General features: G+C 40.9%; 1 protein-coding gene across 5 annotated transcripts in view; it reads right to left on the bottom strand.

The window, feature by feature from the left end:
• abr (ABR activator of RhoGEF and GTPase) overlaps positions 1–23,796 on the bottom strand; it is a 137,337-nt gene that overhangs the window by 12,367 nt on the left and 101,174 nt on the right. Inside the window, exon 1 of one of the 5 annotated variants that reach the window (XM_053485942.1) lies at positions 2,386–2,913. The exons of the other annotated variants lie outside the window; for them this stretch is intronic. Within the exon in view, the coding sequence (XP_053341917.1) occupies positions 2,386–2,541 (156 nt within the window). The 5' untranslated portion in view covers positions 2,542–2,913. Of the gene's footprint in view, positions 1–2,385; positions 2,914–23,796 lie in introns of those variants that run through there. 5 annotated transcript variants of the gene reach the window in all.

Here is a 23,796-nt window from a genome sequence, read left to right on the forward strand (position 1 = left end):
GGAGGTGTGTGTGTGTGTGTGTGTGTCGAGTGTGTATTAAGGGTTTCTGTCTGTGACTGAACAAAACAAGAGATGGCTATTTGGAAGAGTGTGTGATACAGAGCTGCGGGTCATGAAACCTGCCGAGTTTCAGATCCGATCAATAACCTGCTTGACCGGTTATTAGGTTAAAGCAGAACTCCGAGCTGATTAACAACAACTGTTTATACTAATGTCCTGGTGGTGTGTGTCGATGGAGGGAGGCGTAGGACATCAAACTTTGTGTTTGTGTTTTTGGATCATTTTAAAATTTTATTGCTAGCGGAATGTGTCGCAAAAAAGGAGAACTCACAAAATGATGATGATGATGGTGATGATGCTTCTTCTTTTTTTATTATTATTATTTTGGTCACATAAACAACCAAAAACATAGTTCATTATATTCACTTTATTATAATGTCTAGGTTGTGCCGAAAAAAAAAAAAAAAACCTAGCGGAAGTATCCGTCGTTCACAAGGGAAAAAAAGTTTGTAGAAATCGTTAAAAGGGTTAAAGCTAAAAATAAGCTGATCAGCTTTCATTTAATCGGTGATGATGATATTTCAGGTTGAAGCCTACGTAAGACCTAATGCTAAGCTGCTTATAACAGAGGTCTAAGGATGTCCCTCAATTAGGAACAACAGATTTAAAGAAGGAAATGAACATTCTCACACTATGCCTCATAATATTAAAAATGTCAAAAGCGATGCAGTCGTGTGCCTTCCTACTTGACCGTGTAGGTCAGAAGACGAGATTCGCGTGAGATGCTGTACTGTACGCACACGTTTACATTAAAGCACTTGGCAGACGCCCTTATCCATTTTTATCTCTTTATACACCTGAGCAGTCGAGAGTTAAGAGCCTCGCTCAAGGGCCTTACTTGATGGTTGTGGGGTTTGAACCCGTGACCTTCCGATCACCAGTCCAATGCCTTGACCACTGAGCTACCCCTATGGAGACGGGTATGACACGGGTATGAGTGGCTTTGATGTCTGATTTACAGTAATGGAAAAAATTACTAACAATTTGCAGGAATCCTTTAGCAAAATGCGTGACGGATTTGTGGTTGTGTTGAAAAATGTAGTCTAAACCGCATGGATGTCATTAGAGGTCTATTTATACGCAAGTCAGTTTTTTTTTGTTTGTTTTTTACAACAGAGAACGATGCCCACACTCTGCGCTAAAACGTCGGAACGTCCCTTAAACACACACTTACGAATCTCGGGTTGAACACAGACCTGATCAAGTCACTCGCGATTAACTCCCACGACTGACCTGAGATCAGGTGGTGCTGAGCTACACAGAGCTTTTCTATAATCCACACTGAGCTCTGGGTCAGTGGAGTAGAACAGATTCACTCCTGACTCAGCGGCTTTGCTGTTAAGCTGCGCCCGCACTCACACACTGTCCGAAAATTACATACATAAATTGACTTTTCGAAGCAGTGCACGCACTATATTGCAGGCAGAAAGGGCCTGGATTCTCTTAGAATGTGCTCACACACACACACACACGCACACACAGACACCTGGGAAATGAGTCATACTGCAGTGCACTAATCCAAAAAAGAAAAGAAAAATGCAGCTTTTTTTTCTAAAATAATATTAAAATATCCAGAGTTTAGCAAGAACCAAACCGCTTCTGGTATGACAGTACTGTACGATACGGATTGTGCCACAGCCGAAAGAAAAGAGCACTAAAATAAAATTGGGACGCGACCCACAACAGCTGCGGCGAGAATGGAAACAGAACCCGTGTGCTATTCAGCACTACTGTCCTCACACTGGCCCTGACTCGAAACAGGTGTGTGTGTATATGTGTGTGTGTGCACACAACTGTGCCTGTGTGTAAGAATGGCTCACCTGTTTGTAATGCATGTGTGTGTGTGTGTGTGTGAGAGAGAGAGTGTGTCAGTAAACCTGCTTCATTAGTAGACTCTAAAGAATATGAGGTGATAATTGACCAGTATGTGCACACACACACGCACATGTGCAATCACTCACACACACACCCATGGGTCAGGAGAACAAAGCCACAAAGGCAATGAGTGGGAGAATAGGGGGCGAATGGGGGAAAAAAAGATTAAAGGGATTGTTTGAAAAAGAGATATGAGAGCGAGAGAGTGGAAAAGACAAACTATGGGATCACTCAGCGCCGGGAGACATGAGAGCCGGAAAAAGTAAGACAAGCCACAAACAGCTCCTCTGTTTCCACACACACACACACACTGTAACAGTGATGCATGACAACCACTGAAACTCAGAGAAAGCACACAAGAGTAGAAGAACAACAGCAGCTGTTTAGTTACATCAGAAAGCAGAAGAAAAAAAGCACACGCTGTTCAGACAGACAGGAAGATTTAAGAACCTTTTGTCTGAGGAGTTTACTGCGGACGCGGCCCCACAGCTTAGCCCCCGTGTTGGACTGGCTCTTCGGAGCGGGCGGTTCATCCACGCAACAGCGTTCCTCCAAGCGCTCGCACACCGAGTTCAGGTTACAGTCTGTGACCACGATTTCAGTCATCCTGCCCTCGCGAATACACACAACGCACGCCAAAAACAGGGCTGGCACACTCACCCCCTAAGGTCTAGGTGGAGGGAGGATGGGGGAAAGAAATAAAAAAAAAAGCCTTCCCAACACTAGATTATCCAACTGTTTCAAAAATTCCCAAAAATAGAAAAAAAGAAAAAGAAAAAGAGAGAGAGAAGAAATACTAGTAAATCTCGTCTCGATTATTCCACCCTCCGATCGGGACAAAGTGATGAAAACGAGAAAAGTGATCGAGATTCATTCCGGGAGGAAACGTCCTGCTCGAGCTGCCTACATCTCTCTGCTCCTTGCACGTTCTGAATCCCAGCAACACACACACACACACACAAGCACATGTGAGAGATGTGAGATGTGAGCATGCACACACTCAGACTGGGAAAGAGAAAGGAGGAGGAGGAGAGAGGGAAGGACGGATGAGGGGAGGAGGGAGACTCGGAGTCAGAGCTGCCTTTTCGTTTTTGCTATGACAGAAAGGAACACGGAAATTCCTCATAAAGTTTAACAAAATAAAAAAAATAATAATATAAAAAAAACACTGAAAGTAAGTCTGGGGGTATATACTGTATATATATATATATATATATATATATATAGTCATTGTTCCTCTTTTCGTGTGTAGGTCGATCCCTCATCACTCACACTATAAACACAGTACACCACATGCCTTCCAATTGTCCTCCTCTTCTTTTCTATCACCACCTTTAATCCATCTTTCTGTGGAAACAGCAGTCATAAAACATGAGCGTGACCGATTCAGCCCGAGTTATTCATGAAGTAATGCCCGGCCAGCTTACAGTGTTTTAGCCAAGCTTTCCAAATGAGCAAAATGGGAAGCACATTGGAGCGTCCATTTGGCTTATAGGCTTTTAAATGGAAATGATCGAAAAAATCAAACTAAGTGTTGGCTTTAATTGCTCCTTGGTGGAGATTCCTGAAGAAGTCCACTGTTTTGGGCGTTTTGCGTTACGACTGTGCTCCAAGAGTACAATAGTGTTGAAATTCTATGTACTATGATCAGCCGTTACATCACCACCGTAAAGTGAATTGAATAACTCTGATTCCAGGATATGGCGACACCGTGGCTTACTGATCAGCACCGTCGCCTTGTACCTCCAGGGTCCTGGGTTTGTGTGCATGGAGGTTGCATGATCGGCACCCTGTCCAATGCGGGATCTCCTGGTGCAGTATGCGGTGTGCTATGGTGCTAATTTAGATTATTCTTTGGTGGGTTGTTCAATTTAATTCAATTCAATTATACTTGTATAGCGCTTAAGTTGACATCGTCGCCAAGCAGCTTTACACAATCAAAAGAATAATTTAAGTTATATGTATGAAATGTGAACGTGTATGAATCAAAATGATCAGATTGTCCCTGATGAGCAAGCCGAGGGTGACCGCGGCAAGGAAAAACTCCCCGAGATGGCAATAGGAAGAAATCTTAAGAGGAACCAGATTCAACATGGAACCATTGGATGAAAATGAATAGCAGGGATTGTTCTGCATTGGATTTTCTGTAGGAACGAAATTTGCGGGCTGGCCCTTGGTCCTCACGGGAGTAAATGTGCCTTGGGTGGCCATGATCCTGGAACCACTTATTGTCTGTACCGCTTTATCCTGTATACAGGGTCATGGGGGGCCTGGAGCCTATCCCAGGGGTCTTTGGGCACAAGGCAGGGTATACTCTTTTGGGGGGGCAATCATGCAAACTCCATGAGACAGTGCTAATTAGTAAGCAATAAAAGGATCTACTGCCATCGTCCTGGGACCAGACACCACCGGACACCCCCAGAGGCCTTGTGGAGTCATGAACAAGGAGAACCCAAACCTAGGTGGTTTTAAAGTTATGGCTGATCTGTGTAAGTTTTATATATTTTTGCATACAGGTATATTTTTTTAAACTGTAGTGACAGACACTTCATACATATGACTAAGAAAATTAAAATCCTTCGTCATATAAGTTCCAGCAGGGTACTAAGTCCAAAATCGACCCACTTCACTCCATGTGGTAAACCCTCCAGAGAGCTGAGGAGAAGGAGGGCATGTGAGGAACACTCGGAGTATTTTTAAAACCAGGACGAAAAAAAAAATGGCGGCCTTGTTCTAGGTCTGCGTCATTGTGTCGAGGAAGGAATGTCTGGGAAAAAGGGGTGGACATGAAAAGTAGAATAAGGATGTCACAGGAAGAAAAGGAAAACCAGTGATCCAGAGAGAGACTGCAGACATCGGGGGGGGTGAAGATGGTCAAGATGAGATGGCGAAGACTGGCTGAAACTTTTTCCCCTGGTGTTTATTCTCCTCCCAATGTAGGTGGAGGCGACGCAGACCGCAGATCTCTACAACTGGCACCACAGCAGGATCCAGACCCTCCGTCCAACTGGAACTCCTGTCATCCACAGGCGAAGCCTACACGTCATTTCTGCTTCATATTAAAATGTTCGACATGTTCTGGTGTGACCACAGAACGTGGATCTCGGCCACGTTCTTTCCTTTTGAAACCTCACTAGACGGTAAACCTCAGACTATAACTTTAGAGCCTGTGACTGTACGCCTGCCTGTGCTGGAAACCGAGCGGTAAAGGAACGAGAGAGAAAGAGATGAATAGAGAGAGAGAGAGAGATAAAGGGAAACTGCAATTATACAATTATGTGGCAGAAGACCAGGCGTTTCCATTGATAGTATCGGATGGTTCTTGGCCACCAGGATGTGGTCTACTGTTTCTGAAGCTCATCCACCTCAAGATGTGCTCCGAGCATTTTTGCTCAACTCGGGTATACGGTAGGGATTAGGGGGAAAAACAAACGATTTTCCTTTTTTTAATGCAATTAACAAAATACCAAACTGACTTAAAAATTCGATTTTAAGAAACTATTTTTACTGTTATAATAAAGACAAACCTGTCAATCAGCCAGTGACCAGAGCCAGCTGGTTTTTTGTTTTTTTGGCCATGAACTACTGTATGATCCGTTGATTAGCCTCAGATATAAACGATTTTGTACAGAGTGCAAAATCTTCCAAGCTTTCGATCTGCTTTTTTCTTTAAACTCTCCGAACAAATTCCTCCCAAAACCACTAATTAGCACACGAGTGCTAGTTAGCTGAAAATCATGTGTGTAAGAAGCCTCAAGTGCCCACATTAGAAGCCACACACACGCCTGTTTGTAGCCACTCAACCGGCGCTCGACTAGTCAAGTTGACTTTTGAGATATTCGAGGCGGTAACACGCTGTCATTTATTTATAATCCTACAGATGGTACACTCTAAACTATTTAAACATTTGCATGGAAAACTCCATGCACACAGAGACGGGAATCGAACCCGGACCCTAAAAGTGCTCAATAACTTAATTTGGTTTTGAAGTTAAATATTAAACGCTTGTATTTGAAATTAGTTTGTGTTGTTTAAATGCTGTGCTTGTTTTTTTATGCCAGAAAACTAATGTTATAAGGAACAGGATACATTTAATTAATAATTAAACTTTTTAAATAAAAATCGGGCAAACTATAATATTGAATGGGGATATTAATAAAATCATGATATTTATAGAATCACAATTTTGAGCGAATCAGCACATGAGGTGGCCGCTGATTCCAAACCCTACTGTACAGAGTTATTAAATGAGATACAGTAGCCGTCCTGTTAGCTGTACACAAGCTGGATGTTTTGCGGCCCCAGTAAGTGAGGACGTTCACAATTTAAAAAAATGAAGCCGAGGATGAAATCTCGACTGAACAAAACTTTGCTTGTTATTTACCAGGATCGCTGCGTTGCCTGAGGTAGTTTCATGGCTGTGATGGCGAGAGAAAGATGCACAGAGGGAGAAATGGAAGGAGAAAAAGACAGAGAGAATGATGAGGAGATCAAAAAGTTCTGCAGGGGGAGAGTGTCGATCAGCTCGGCAATATTTCGTCGCTTATCCCACTGTGTCACGGATAATCACCTGTTTATTTACTGTGCAACACCGATAGTGATGTGGAAACTAGACAGAGGCACAAGATACTTTAAACTTTTGTAAAACGTCCGTGTGTGTGTGTGTTTCGAGGCAAAGTCTTTGTTTCGAAGGCTTCAAGAACCAAAGATGAGATCATTATATACAGCCAAGCCTTTCATAAGTGCAGACACACACACACACACACACACACACACACACACACACACACACACACACACACACACACACACACACACTTAACAGGCTACCTAGCGTGTCATGGCACAACCTTGACTGATTAGCCTCTATTAGCCTCTTGGTTTCCATGGTAACCATGTTTATTTACAAAGGAAGCTGCAAATAAAAAAAAAACTGAAAAAAGATAAGCTTTACATTATAACAGGATAATTGAAGATCGATCTGATGGGCAACATCACCACACACACACACACACACACACACACACACACACACACACACACACACACACACAGCACAGCACAGCACAGCAGGGAACAATGATTAATTCATGAGGCTCGCTCCTCTCTTTTGTCTTGGACAGGCTTTCTAGGAAACGCCGTCTGGCCAAGTCACAGCTCTGAAACAAACACTGAGATTAACGTCCCTACCAAAGGTACTTCATCTTGTACACGGTCCCTCCCAAAAACAGTGGTGTCCATAGGGATGGCGTAGCTGTGAGTCAAGGTGGAGTGTATGGTGTGTATGGAGCTGACAGTTGGATAGGGATTTACACCAAGTGGGAGGATGTAGAAGTTTTACCTCACTCACGATGTTCAAGTTTTTCATTCATAAAAGTATTAAACACACCCTTTCAATTAGGCACAAGTGACCCATAAAGGCGCCTTTCAGGCAGGAAAAATATAGAATCTCTCTCTCTCTCTTTATACTATAAAAAGACATGCATAGTTTAACAGCTTCAGGAAGCACTAAATAGCGCACCATATGTCTCAGGGTGCTTACAGACACACACATGCTTAAATCCAGTTAGTCGCATTCCAGTATAACACACACACACACACACACACACACACACACACACACACACACATACACATACACATACACACACATACACACACATACACACACACACACACACACACACACACACACACACACACACCGGGACATCTGACATTACATGCAAGAATGTTCTGCACAGGAAGCCTTAAGTGTGTGTAGCCTCAGTGAGTCAAGGTTTTACCGGTCAGACGAATAAAGAGACCCTGGCATTCCCTGGGCTGTAATTGTTTCACAACTTTTAGCCCTTTACAGGAAAAGAAGCTGCAATAGAGTGCATATTAAAACAGGAACACACTTTCCATTGGTGTCAAGATCCCTCACTGGCAACTGAATCATCAGTTTCCTTTAAACGAAGGCTCCAAGCAAGAGGCTACCTGGGAATTCCCCATTCATAACTATGAGGTTATGAAATTTATCACCCTTTTGTAGTAGAGCGAAAGAAGACGATCAGAAAAGTGTACAAAAGACGCACAAAGATGCGCTCACTCGAAGTGAAGGTTTCCCGCACTCTCCTATCAATCAGGGCAACAGTAGACAATCATGGGCTAATACAGTACGCATGCGGGGGATAGCACTTTCCTCTGAGTGTTTTTTTTTTTTCGTGCTTCCTAAAGTAAGCCTTTGAAAAGGTGCAGCCGACTGATTTCATGCGTCTTCGAAGGAAAAACGTGATAGCCTTCACCCTCCCTGGGGTAATAGCTGTCCTATTCATGGTAGAGTGTCCTAACAAAGAGAAGAGTGGGACCAGGAATTAGTGAGGAAACTAGGCAGAAAATATGGGGGAAATTAAGGAGAGAAATCTGGGAGAAAAGCGGGTGAAAATGCCACCACAGACCATTACACTGGTGAAATCATGACTGATTAAAGGGTAAAACTTGTACACTTAAAAAAATAAATAAATAAATGTCAGGAAACAAATGTAAAAGAAGGTGACATGTATGTGGTGACACAGAGGCATTTATTTTAGGTGTATGTGTGTGTGCACTGCACATTTGGAAGGTAGAACTTGTGGGTACACGGGCACGGGTGAACAGCTTGATGCGAGCTCGTGCACTGTGACCTACTTGAGAGAGGATTAAGAGCCGAGAATATCCACAAGAGTGAATTATGTACGAAAGACAAAAGAAAAGCAATCGGTACCAGTGTGGTTGAAGCTTTATAATCGACCTGAATATTCAAATTCAAATTTTATTAGTTACATAAACAACCATACACAGTACGAAACACTTACTGTATACGGCTGTCCGTGACCTTAAAAAAGAAAGATTCCAAAATAGTAAAAATACATTTAAACTAAAGATAGACTTTACAATAAAATACAATTTTTACAATTTAAAATTTACGCAGGAAATGTACAAATGTACAAAAGTTGCAAAACAGAATTGAAATAGAAATACATGTATATAAATGACACATATAAAGCTCCAGTCTTACTTTAGAAACATTAGCTGTTAGTCCTTCAAGGAAAACACTAACTTTTACGACAAAAATACAACCTACAATAACTTTCTCGCTCATCACCGCTAAACACGGCGCTAATGCTGTTACCACGGCACTGAGGAACGGCAAAAAGAGCCGAAGGTGAAATCTTCGCGCTAATGGAGTTACTGCGTCTCCGTCCTCACGCTCAGTTATTGCGCACAGTACTAGTCATGTGTCTCACTTTGTCTGCCGTGCTTCCTCGCTTTCTCCGTCGCGCAGTATGACCACACGTGACAAATTAGCGTTAGGACAACAGGAGCACGCCCACAGCAGGTACATCCATCTCGACCAACATTTCTAATGACCTTCAAGCATCGGATTACAGGTGTTCCCCAAACACATTAAGTTCTGGTGCAAGCTAGACTGCTAGCACGATACTGCTACTGGTAAATTAGCAAACTTACTGTAGCAAATCATTTTTTAGAACTAACAGTGACCAGTGGAAAAAAGTATATAAATAAAACAACAAGCTTAAAAAAAATGAAGGATTTACAGCAGATCAGGAAACAACTTCTTAGATCACCAGGAGTGAAAATGTTGTTAAGGAAACTTTGTGTTTATGTTAGATACTGGAGCTTACAGACTCACTAGCGACTGTCGGAAAACTAGCGGATAATTTAGCATGGCTGAGATACGGACCTTCAGAGATAAACCACAAACCTGAAGCCTTTTCCCCTGAGAAATATTTTTTAATATTCTTTACTTTTTCTTTCTTTCTTCCATCCATCCATCTATTTACTCATCCTTTTCGCGTTGCATTTTTTTCTTTCATCTATTTATCCTTTCTTTGATTTGTTTTTGTCCATCCATTATGTCAATCTTTCATCTTTTTACTTTATTTGAACATCATTTTTTTCTTTCTTTGTTATTTCTTCACCCACGCTTTCTTTCAGTTCTGTTCATCTTTACGAACAAGTCATTTCATTCTTTATCTTATCCATCCATCCTTTTATTATATTCTGAGTTTTTTTTTATTACCACCCCTTTCTCTCTTCATCATTCCCTACCTCCATCCAGCTTTGATTTATTCTTTTCCCTTTCTTTCTTACTTTCAATTTTGTCAATCTTTTTTTTCTTTCCTTGATCCATCCAGAAGTTCTTTTAATATTTTTTTTATAATATCCTTCTTCCTTTTATCCATCCCTCCATACCTCCATCCATTTTTTTTACTCTTTCTTTCTTGTTTTTTTTTCTTACTAAAAAAACAATGAAATCTGCATTGTTCCTCCCGCCCGCACCGTTGCAACCCCCTACAACAAAACAACCACCAGCTGACATTCCATAGTAACCACTGAGCTATAACCTAGCAACCGGCTGGAACACCAACATGATGATGTAGCAACCACCGAGAAAACCACCCGCAGGACTATAGTAAGGACCTAGTAACAACCTGACTATGGTCAGAGATACCACAGCGATGCGGTAACAACCACTCTTGAACTGCACCACTACACCTTAGCAACCACCTAGCAACAACCTAATGATGGTGGAGTAGAACTGGAAACCAGCAAGCATGTGTATATAAAAAAAAACACACACAGGCGTCAAATCTGCCACCACCTAGACAGAACATTCTTGTCTCAGTCTCCTGAGGGAGTTGAACCACTGACACTGTGGCAGAAACAACGGAAACAAACATCTGGTAGCGATTGAGAGGGTCTGAAGGTCCTGCTATCTTTCTGCAAGCATTAAACACTGTGTCCGTGTGTGTGTGTGTGTGTGTGTGTGTACCGTACGTGCCCGTGTGTGCACGTTCCACACGATGGCAAGAATACATAATGATAATAATGACCTTGTAAAGATATTTGGCTTATCCCGCTGGGGAAAAAAAATCCTTCTTTCCTTCTTTTTTCCTTCATCTATCCATCTTTCTCTTTTATTTTATTAGTTTGACTTTTTCCATGATGTCATACTTCTTTCTTCTATCTCTGTCCATCATTCCTTCTTTCCATCTTTCTATCATCTACTTACCTTTCTTCTGTGCTACACCTTCTTTAACCCATTCCTCCTTTCTTTCCTTTGCTTTGACCTATCCATCCATCTCTTTCTGTCCTTCTTTTACTTTTTAATCCAACCATCTTATATTTCTTTCTTTCATCCATGCTTCCTTTTGTTTTTTTCTATCCTTCTTTCACATCCATTCATCCATCCACTCTCCCTTTCTTTGTTCCATTGTTTTTTCATCCATCCCTTTATTCATGTTTTTAATTATTCATAAATTTTCCCTCCATGCGTCTATCTATTCATCCAGCTTTAATATTTTCCTTTTTTCTTCCTTTTACTTTTTTTCCCCTATCCAAACACTTACCTTTCATTTCTTTTAGTTAATTTTTCTCTATTTTTTCCATGGGTAAAAGATCTATCCATACTTTATGGTTCTTAATTTTACAGCATTCAATGATTTTATACATTTTATAATTCATTTTCTTCCATCCATCGTTACTTTCCTTACGTCTTTGCTTCTTTCCTTCATTCATCCATTGTCTATTCATGCACCCTTTTCATCTGCTTTTGGATTCTTTATTTCATCTGTCCATCCCATTATTTCTTTATTTGCCATACTTCTATCCACTAACCATTAATTTTTTCTTTTGTTTCCTTCTTTCTTTCTCTTTCTTCATTCCTTCCCCTTTTTGATCCATCCATCATTTTCTTTCTATAATCATTTTCAATCATTTTGTTTTCCTTCCTTGTTCTCCTTCCTATTCCTTACCTTTAATGTAATTTTTTTCTTCTGTCCATCTTTCTTTCTTTGTCTATCCATCCATCATGTTTTTCCTCTTTCCCCCCAACATAATGTTTTTCTTTCTTTGACTCATTCATTCCATCATTCATCCATGCTAGCTTTCTTTTTCGACCCAGCCTTTCTGGGTTTTTTTCTTTCTTTCCTTCCCTTTAACACCACGACTGGGTTTTGCTGATCAAACGCCTTCACGCTGCCGCCCTGCTGGACGTCTACTGACGTTACCAACAGTACAGCTTACAAACACACCACCATCTTTAATCATTCATGTTAAAGTGTGTGTGTACTTACACAATCCCTTACACATGCACAAACACACACTTTCCTGAGTGAATATTACACAAGAGAGCGCTTCCAAAAGGAACAAACCGCACTGACTGAGAACTTTCACTACACACTCCTCCTGCTTCCTCTCCTCCTCCTCACATCCTAGAAACCAGTTTCTCGTTTTATTAGTTGCTATTATGGGAAAGGAATAAAACACATCGTCAAGATTATACACACTCTCTCACACAAACACACACACACACACACACACACACACACACACACACACCTCTGAATGAGAGATGCGGGGTGAAATGTAAGGACTTATCACGAGGGCCGTGTTCTCATCCATTATTCACTTGCAGACCTTCACACAGACCGTCTGTTCCTCTGCCCTTTCACTCTCTCTCACACGCACACACACACACACACACACACACTCCTCACAGCAGAAAGTCGCAAAACAAGCCAAAATAAACCGAATGCTACGACCCAGAAATATCCTATAACACTCTTTCAGCTGAGACGTCAGTGTGTTTGTGTTCCTAGAACATTCAGTCTCGATACCAAAAAAAAGAGACTGAAGCTACAATTAAACACACACACACACACACACACACACCAATCTCTTCCGTGTGCTGCTCTAGATTAGACAGGGCGATGCTGAGAGATCTGAGCGTGAGAGTTATCCTGCGTGTATTTGGGTCCTGACCCATTTGGACGACTTTTCCTGGAGTCTGATGATAGTAAGACGACACCAGCAAGCAAACCGGTGAGCGCCAAAGTTAGAATTGAGAGTTAATAAGGACAGAAGAAACTAACAGAAGAACAGATTTCAAATTCTATCTTTTTCTAGATGTGGCAACAGCGCTAACAAGAAGAGCGTGTCGGGAGAGGGGGCAACACGAAACGCGACAGTAAGAAAATGTCGAGGTGACAATCTGGTGGTGTAAACACCAATTAATATCAAGCAGCATTCCTCATTCCTGTTACAGAAAGTTTGTCAAGTCGCAGGTCAGAGTTTAACTGCGTAAACGTGAGAGCGATGCGACAAAAACCTGGAAACCTTTTTTTTTTTTTTTACATTTTCTTTAATAATTATATTAAAGAAGAATAACATTCTTTAACTCAGGATCACTCTCTTCCTTGGAAAATAATAATGAATTTGTTACTAAGAGAAATACAAAAGTGGGGACAGAGGTAGCTCAGTGATTGAAACTGACAGACAGACAGAGAGAGAAGGACAGACATCTAAATAGATAGATGGATGTGACGAATATTGAACAGACGGGGAAAAGGAAGAAACTGTTCATGATCTAAAATATAAAGGTGAGTGTAAGGATCTGGAGTAAAATTCTGGAGATGAGAATTAGGCATGAGGATGAGGTAAGAGGTAAGAGTACAAGAAGTAAGTTTTGGGAGTAAAATTCTGGTTAAGGATTAGAGTTAAGATTTAAGACCTAGTTTTTAAGCGAGGTTCAGAAGTGAAGCTCAGGAGTAAGGGATAGAAGTGAAAGATAAAAAAAAGGATCAGGAGTGAGGATAAGAAGAATAATCCAGGAGTGAGTTTCAGGAGTGAAGCTCAGGAATCAGATCCTGAGCAATGATCAGGAGTGAAGATTTAGGAGGCAAATATGAAAATTCAGGAGGATGATTCGGGAATGTAGATCAGGAACTTGTTTTAGGAGTGAAGATTATCAGGAGTAAAGATCAGGACTAATTTTTAGAAATTGAAGTGAGAAAAAAGGCCCATCTAAAGTTTGCTAGAGAACATTTGGATGATGCAGAAGAGGATTGGGAGAATGTCATATGGTCAGATGAAACCAAAATAGAACTTAGTGTTTGGAGGAGAAAGAATGCTGAGTTGCATCCAAAAGGACACCATACCTACTGTGAAGCATGGGGGTGGAAACATTATGCTTTGGGGCTGTTTTTCTGCAAAGGGCCAGGATGGAAGGAATGAATGGGGCCATGTGAGATTTTGAGTGAAACCTCCTTTCATCAGAAGGGCATTGAAGATGAAACGTGGCTGGGTCTTTCAGCATGACAATGATCCCAAACACACCGCCCGGGAAACAAAGGAGTGGCTTCGTAAGAAGCATTTCAAGGTCCTGAAGTGGCCTAGCCAGTCTCCAGATCTTAACCCCATAGAAAATTTTTGGAGGGTGTTGAGTGTACGTGTAGCCCAGCGACAGCCCCAAAACATCACTGCTCTAGAGGAGATCTGCATGGAGGAATGGGCCAAAATACCAGCAACAGTGAGTGAAAACCTTGTGAAGACTTACAGAAAACATCTGACCTCTGTCACTGCCAACAAAGGGTATATAACAAAGTATTGAGATGAAATTTTGTTATTGACCAAATACTTATTTTCCACCATATTTGCAAATAAATTCTTTAAAAATCCTACAATGTGATTTTCTGGATTTTTTTCTCTCATAGTTGAGGTATACCTATGATAAAAATTACAGGTCTCCTTCATCTTTTTAAGTGGGAGAACTTGCACAACTGGTGGCTGACTAAATCCTTTTTTTGCCCCACTGTATGTGTGTGTATGAATAGTCTCGCAGCACCAGTCACAATTGTGTACATACAGACTTCAAAAGTGTTTGTCATTTCACCTCATCTCATATAAATTAATATAAACACACACCCACACACCTGAACAACATTCAAGCAAACACTGACAAATACAAACAGAAAAAACGTACAAGTTAAACACACTGCAGCGTGCTGCTTGTTTTGCTCAGCTGCTTGCGTCGTTGTATGCCCTTTAACCGACACTTGACCTTCACAAACATCATTCAGGAGCATTTGAACAGAGTTTAAGTTCAGCTTCAGGCTTTATGATTGACAAAAAGAAAGAAGGATTTGATAAAAAAAACTTGTACAACAAGACAGATACACACATGAACACTTCGTGCCCTAAAACAGAGCCTTGAGGCACACCACAAGCAGCTGCTTCAATAAATGAAGAAATCCATGGAAAAACAGCAGTTATACTATAGTTATATTAGTTAAGTGAATTAGGAATAGTACACAACTAGTTTGTTATAAAAGAAATACAACAGTTAAGTATATTTTAATCCTTTTATAGCCTTGTAAAAAAAAAAAAAAGATGGTGGCTTAATCATCGTCTCACATGTTATACGTTTGTTTACGTATTATAATAAGTTAGCTCCTGTTATCTAAATTTATGTAGCCTAAAGGCATGCAATCTTACAGATTTTTTTGGTGTGTAAAATAAAAATTAATGAAAGTATTTATTTTAGTGCAATTTCCCTTAAATTTAAAATGGTCCAAAGAGAATCACGCAGGGAAAATGATCGCTTGTAGATGCTAATATGAAGAACAGTAGCTTTGTGTGTGTGTCCAAACCGGTGTGAGTCAGAGGAAAATTATGTGACGCTAGAGTCATTCATCGTGCTAACATGGTTTAGCTTTCAGTCGTTGTTAGCCGCGTTAGGAGAACTGTGCTTTATTAAGGTGGCTTAATGGAGGGAAGGTTAAGGTACCTGTGGGGGCAGGGGGTGCTGTGGCAAAGCAAGGAAGAGAGTAGCAAAGAATAAAAAAACAAAAGGACATGTACAGTATGCAGCATTAAGACGAATAGACCGAGAGTGAACAACCAGTTCAGGTACAAAAGTTGGGAAAAAAATGAAGCAGGACTGCAGGTCTTTAAGAGGAAATCTTTCACTGCATCATTTATATGAAATCTTATTCGGAAGCTGGCTTTTGCAGGTGTGTGTCTTTGTGCTCAGTGGAGAGAGATAAGAGGGATCACTGGGGAGAACCGTGAACATGCCGGGCGATCACAATGGACGTGCCGTTGCGCCAGGATTCTTGTCTCAATCCGTCTTTTTGTTTTCATCCATTTTTTCCCCTCTCCTTTTTCTGTATTAACACAGTAACACCTTTCACCTCACATGCCTTTTCACATTCTACACACACACACACACAAAATGATTTACACATCCCAGCAGCACGGTCACCAGCATAATCAATCTCAATTATGGAACCCGGATGACGAGACCGAGAATGAAATGACCCCCATTCCTCCAACACACACACACACACACACACACATACACTTGTCATGTTATCCCGTGTCAGGACCTTAATTATTAATTCAGCTAATTATTGCTGCGCTACACCTGGCTCCAAATCCCATCGTAACCTTAGTAACCAAAAGGAAACCTTGTAACTCCTGGTTTTTAATAAAAGCCAAAAGAAGGCAAATGTCTCCACTCAAAACTGATGCACACACATGCATGCACACAATAGTCTCAGGTTCTGAATAAAATGTGGTGCAATTTTATGGAATGGGAGAAAAAAAAGAAAAGCTCCCTGGCTTTAACATGTCTCTTCTGTGCCAACCATTTTTCTTAGCAGGGTCTGCTCCCCAAATGTTTGCACACACACACACACACACACAAAGTAAAATGTAAGCATTCATGCATATGTATATACTCACCGATCTCTTTGTCTATATGACCTATAGGTTATCCTTCCATGCCTTACTATACTGTATAAACTTACTCCGTGAAATAATTCTTACGCTGGCCCTTTAAGAGGCCGAGAAAACGTTTGGCTGATATTCGGAGCACAAAAATCTATTCAGATGCCGCGATAAGATGTGAATTTTACATGTGACTGGAGCGTCCAGGTAAATTAAGGACAACGCACGCAAACACACCACAATACAAACACACACATGCTTTTTATTATCTGAGTTAACTCAGTGATTCTGTCAATAATTGGACGCTATTGGAGATGCCATTACACTGAAACACTTCAGTACACAAAAGAGTTTTGACTATGCTTTGTGTAGTGCAGTGGGGGTTGCGTATTGCATGTGCATGTGTGTCTCCCAGAGGGCTTTAGAGAGACGGGGAAAGGTGAAGAGTAAAGAGGGGCTGCATGGCACCTCCCCCTTTTTATAAACTTGTCACGCTGACACATCACTCATCAGCGCACCGTCTCTCTTTCTTTGTTCCTAGTGTTTAAAGTTTGCTCTAATACTTCTCTCAACTCACCTTGTTTCGTTCATTACAATAACGTTTTACGTTTTTCTCGTCATGAGCGCCGGATGTAAAATCTGCCGTTTAAACAAACAACATCCAGCTATGTGTTAAAAATCTATAATTTAGATCATAAGCTCTTGCATTATATAAATACAGGACGAAGCGCTACACGACTAATATCAGGAGAATAACTGGACCCCATCTGTGTCTCAGATTTTTTTGTTTAACCCCCCTACATATTCACATATCTGTCCTTTTCCCCATGTTCTCACACCCTCATACAGTGTACACTCTCTCTACCACCCCACCTTTCTCTCTTGTTCCTTCTTTCTTCTCACACACAGGCAACATCTTTGCGCTCTATTGTTCTTCCTGACAAGAATTAGGAGGATAAAGTGATGACATGCCGAAGCCAAATCAGTCTTAGAAAGATCCCACTGGCATGAGCAGTGCACAGGAAATGGAGCTAAATGACAGGAATTTATCCAGGCATTTCGTCGTTCGGACCCTGACTAAAACACGACCCAGATATTCCAGATAAGCTCTGGATTTCTCAACTGGAGGCTGAGGCGTATCACAGACAGATTCATGGCAAAAAGAATGTACTGTACTGAAATAAAGTGCACTGGGAGGGATAACCAAGATTAAAGTGGATTTAGGGTGTTTTTAGATCTTATTTATGGTTATTGTTGAACAAACCTAATGAGGATATGATCGATGCCAAAAGGAGCAAAATTGGCTTGATTGCTGCTTGGCATACCATAAATAACCATATCCATTGGTTGATTATAAAGAAATTGGCTAAATATAGCCATCTGTAAGCTCAGGTGCGAGGAAGAATCTACATAGCGCTGGGTCATCTTGATGGAAGCACGTGTTAGATTTACTATAATACAATATCTATATTTTTGCTTTCTTTCTAACGCATCATCTTTTACCACTAATTAGCAATAGCTTTTAGACCAATTTGCTTCACAACCTTGCTTTCCCATTTCCTTCACATTTCTTTCCACTCTTGACTACTCGGATATCAGGATGTACATTCATATCTCCAGGTTCAAGCCTACCATGTACCGTAGTCCAAAGCATTTCAGTTTTATTTCTGCTACTGGCGTACCCCAGGGCGCAGTTCTGGGGCAACACTTATTCCTACGCACAAAATAACCGGAGGAAAACTTAGATCTCATGACTTTTACAACTTCAACTAGTCTTACTTCCTCTGGTCATGTCACAGGGTCTTGGAAGATAATTGTGTACTAGGTATATCTTTGGACAACTCAGTATTTAGCCAAGTGCCTAAATATGAAAGGATGGGAGACAACTTTCAGCTAGCTGAGACTGTGGTGGTCGTCTTGGTGGAGGCACTTTGATTTGTAAATGGCAGTGATGGTGATGAGGGGTGGGATGAGGTGGGGTAAATTTTTCTCAACACTGTTGATGAGATCAAATAATATAATTCCTTAATCAACCCTCCGATGGTAAATTGCTTATATTGTTTAGATTTTAGCTTCTCATCCAACACATCATCTTGTATCATTTACATGGAAGATAATTCATTCGCCACCAATTAGCAAGGGTTTTCCCCAGGGCCAAATTCGTGCGTGTCCGAGGGCAATGTGCATATGGGTGTGTGTGCACCCCAACAACCCCATCTGTCAGGTCTGACAGGCCTGGCTTTGTCTACCAAATCCCCTGATGGCACCTGACTGAAAAAAAGGTCACATGACATATTGCAAAACAACATGATGGACTCGGGGGGGATGATTTATGGCGCAACATATTATTCCCCTTAGGAGCCATATTCCACTGTCAAGCAGCTTTATACACACACACACACACACAGACATGAATGACTGTATAAAGCCATTACTGTATGAAGGACCCTTTTTAGAAACGCAAATATAAAGTGGTGTGAATTGATTAGAGGCTTTAAGCACTGTACATCTGGTTACAGACTATACAAGGAATGCGGCTGCTAGAGACACAACGACAGAGATGCAAGTCGAACTGTTGACACTATTACAGGAATGTGCAATATACAGTACTTTGAGGTAATTGCATTTTTGTATGCTGACCAGAGGGAGGTCTAGAGTGCGTCACGGTCCTGATCCTAGGATAAAATTACTTTTTTACTACCATAAATGCTCTCTATGATAACACAACTTGATGTGAGACTGTGCATACTCATGCACAAAACATCCAGTATCCTAATCAAATTACCCAATTTTGCTAACTTAATACACTTGGTATTTTTAAGGTATTTGCATGATTTTAATAACAGTGTCAGAGTGGGTTGAGAGTTAAACAATCAATATTAGACGAGTCACAGTATTGCACCAGGTCAGACTTATCTACCATAAGAAGGGTTACAGTGAGATTCAAGGACTTGTATTACATGCCCAGTATATGGATTCTTTCCATCTTTCCTCATATATATACTTTTTTGACCCATCGGCAGTATTGATACAGTCCATCATCAGATATTTCTTTCCGATTTTGACTAATGAAATATCAAAAGGTGCTCTTATATCTTCAGGCTCAATCCTACAATGTAGCCTAAAGCGCTTCAGTTTCATTTTTGCTACTGGCGTTCCCCAGAGTACAGGTTTTGGACCACTCTTTTTCCTACAAACTAAATTACTGGAGGAAAGCTCAGATCTCTTGACTTCTACCACTCCAAACTTAATGTCACACAAGTCTATTACTTGTTTTCCTCCATCTGGCCACCTCCCAGGTTCTTAGAAGATAGTTGGTCACTGGATATATCTTTAGACAACTCATTATTTATACAAATGTGTAAGACTAAAAGGATGGGAGACTACTTTCAGACAGCTGAGAACTTGTTTTTTTTCCCTTCTCAAGCTCAGATAAAAACTCCCACCAGTCAAATTTACCAGTGTCAAACAGCACAAAAGATCTAAAAAAAGAACCCAGGGACTACAGATAAGGCAAAGAAAGGGAGAACCCAAGAGACTGAAATAGTGCATGAGCTTCCTTGAGGGAACAGTCAAGGAGAGAAAGGATAAGGCAGGATCATGAAATCATAGCTAGTAAACATGTATTTCCAGTAGTTCATGTGCTAGGTTCAACTATTGCTCTGGTGCATACCATATCCCTAGTGACTGCACTTTGGGGCAAACATGTATAGAGAGAACGTTTAGAAAAGGTCCACAGGGATTTTATTATTTTTTTAAATAATATATTTATTATGGTGGTAATAGCTTTTCCGATCTAGTAAAAACATTGAATCTGAGATCTTTTTCTCAATCCACTCTCACATAGCACACTGTTGAAAACTATAAACTTGAGATTTACATAACAAAATGTACACAGATGGACAGAGCCATTGATTTGCTTTTTGTTGCTTCCCTTGAACTCACTTTTAAGTCCCATTAGGGTCTCTGTTAGCCCGAAAGAAGTAGCTCATGGACCACATTAGTAGCTATTTGACCCCTAATTATCATGGTGGTCCACAGGGTTAAAGGTTAACTCTGGGGCATGCAAAATAACAAGGCTAGCAAAACAGACCAAGCAAAAGAAAAAATGGGAAGGGCAGTGATTACGTGAGCCACGTCTTATTCAGCCAGAAATCATCAAAGAAATGGACAGAAGTCTCTCTTATTCAATTTAATTGCATACAACTTAATCTTCTAGGAGCTTTCAGGACAAGAAAGCTTATAACATCCCACTGCATGGACAATAAACTTAATCTAAACTTTTCCTGTCTAAGAAATTTAATGTCACTCAAACCTTCAAAAGGCTTTAAATAGAGACGTGCCCATTTAAGGCCTTTTTAGATGCTGAAGCCACAGACTCGGTCAATAAATGTGGAACCCTCAGGAGACCGAAGGGAAAATCTTGGGTCTTTCCATCTTGGCTTGACCAGTTAAAAAAACAGCAGCTCTGTCAGCACTGGAATCTTTGCTGCTGCAAGGTAGTCACGTTATTTTTACTTCAAAATGGGAAAAATCACTTGTCCATACCTGTGCGTTTATTATATTATATTCTTAGATTACATTAACCCTTCTTAGGTGGTTAGAATAAATGTAAAGTTATTGTACACTCCGGCTACCTTTAACTTCCCTGATGACTTTTGCAGTACATGAATATTTCAATAGTGGTTATATATTTGCCCCGACGCTCCATACTGGGTTTTGTTTGATGTTTTTTTCTTATATAAGGAAGCAAAAACTACCATCCGTGAATGATGTTAGATTTTAGCCTAGACTATATTATTCAGGCAGGACAATGAAACAAACATTTGTCTTTGGGTCAAACCAACTTGAATGAACCAAACTTATTTGAAGGACCAATGGGCTATGCTTTGCACTTGCTGGATCATTGATTCAATCTTTCTGTCGCACTATTGAGTTGAACCAAACTTTCTGTGGCACCATTCGTTGCAGCAACCTTTATCTTGGACCTTTGGCTTACATCAACTGCAATCTCCTGCACCATCTGGTTCTTGCATCCTTTTGGCTTCATTAATCTACTTAACCTCACTAATCTTTTTCCTACACCCTCTAGTTCTGTGCCATTCTTTCTGTTGTATTTGGTCTTCAATGCTGGTAAAGGGATGAGCCTACATACTCTTTACACCTATCAGCCATTACATTGATGTATGGCTGATAATCAACGCAATACATTAAGCTCATCACTGTGTAGGTTCCCCTTAAGCCACCTGTGACTCCACAAGAGCTCTGGGTGTGTGCTGTGGTGTCTGGCACCAGGACGTTGGAGGCGGAATATTTGAGTGATGTGGGGTGGGGCTTCAGGAAATCGGGCTCGTTTGTCCGGCGCATCCTATCTATCAATTGGATTGGAATTTAAGTTTGGAGGCTGGGTTGGGAGACTTTGGCCCTTTGTTCGCTGGGCCCTGTGTATGGCAGGCTGTGGTGCACTGGGTGTTCTGGTACCTTTCTATGGTGGCCAGCACTGACGTTACCTTTTTCTGTGATTTTTGGTGCATTGGCCGTTCTCTGGGATCAGACTACATGGGTTGGCTTTTGGTCCCCATGGGTATAAGTGAGCCTTGTTACCCATGATCTTGTTACCAATTCACTGGTATAGAACTGATAATGTAAAAGTGTTAATATTATGTTTCCTTAAACAGTTTTGACTAGCAAGACTAACTATTCTGACCTCTTGTATTTTGCTTCATATCATTCCCCTGTGTGAAGTACAGACTATTCCAGTCGCCCAAACCTCAAATGTTCCCAGCGTTTTAGAACTTTTTCAGAACAGCACATCCTATTCTTTCAGCATTTTCCTTCTTTCAGGCCATGCCAACTCCACATGTGGTGAAAATATCTCTTTGCTGCCTGCAGGAGCGATGTTCCCTGCATGTTTTCATTTTATGGTCGTATACACAACGCTGCCAAAACCACAGTGAGGAAAAGAGTGCGGAAGAGAAGGGATGAGGATCAATCAGGAATGAAGGAAAGATAGACAAACAAGCCCACTCATGGTAGCCATCTTAGTACATTTTAGCCATAAACTTTCTCTACCATTATACTCGTGAATGCACGAAACGAGATCTCTGCACGGAGCAGCTGCATAGACGTATAAACCCGAGATTAGTTCCAAAGACTCCACCAGGTTCTTGTCGGACATGATTTCTGTTCTTGATGTATTTCCAAAATCTTCAACCGAACCACTGTGCTTCACAGGAGGATGTGATGCATGAAAGATCTCGTAATTATTGACTGAAAAACGTGAGGGCTTGTAAACTCCAGAACTGTATTAAAAGCGAGATGTTCCAGTAAAGCAGACTGCAGTTTAGCAATCATATAGAACCTGAATTGCATAGTGAGTGACTCATATAGAGAGAGAGAATCATACTGTATAAAGAGCCAAAGCAAAAATAAACTGTAGGGTGACATAGGAACGGAGGGAAAGAAAAAGAGGAAACTCTGTATTAGAAAGGTGTTAAAAGGGAAGCTAACCCTGTGGGTGAAGAAACAACTTTTATTAAGCTTGTTCTTTATATCATATATGGCTTGATATAACAACTTCCTCAAGTAGTTGCTTGAGGAATGCACCAATCCTGCTGATACCCGATACTGACCTCTCTTTGGAAACAGTTGAATCTGTGCCACCGTCCAGTGGAAAACATAAGAGATGCATCAAGCGAGGGTTTTAAGCCAGTGTGTGTCCGTGAGTGTGAAAGAATTTAAATCTGTTCTATATGTTACAATATTTAATGTGGCAAGGATAGTATGCTTTTCTGCGCGCTCAACAGGAATTCTGTAAAACAGAACTGTTAATCCAATCATACTGTACTGTGATAACATTAAAATGAAAATGACCTGTGAGTCAAAAATTATCCAGACTTTTAATATTTTTATACATGTTTTAGGCAGGGCTGCAAGTCACGAATGCTTCTTCATCAAAAGTGAATCATCATCCTCGGAGGGCTGCTTTCAGGGGACCGAACAGGTGAAAGTCTAATGGAGGAACATCAGGACTATAAGGAGGATGCTTATAGTCCTGATGTTGTGCGGATGTGCATCGTCATGCAAAATCACTTCCGCTCTTCAAGAAGCGTCTCACTGTAACAAGCACTGTTGATTGTTTTCCAAATAATGTTTCAATACTGGCCTTTGAGAATCCCAGAAAACTGTAGGCATTGATGAATTTTCCAGTTGATGGTTGATTTTTGAACTTTCTCGGTTGGTGATTGAGGATGTTTCCGTTCAATATTCTTCCGTTTACTCTCAGGCTCGTAGTAATCAATCCAT

The sequence above is a fragment of the Clarias gariepinus genome, chromosome 24 (genome assembly GCF_024256425.1).
Source record: "Clarias gariepinus isolate MV-2021 ecotype Netherlands chromosome 24, CGAR_prim_01v2, whole genome shotgun sequence".
NCBI lineage: Eukaryota > Metazoa > Chordata > Actinopteri > Siluriformes > Clariidae > Clarias > Clarias gariepinus.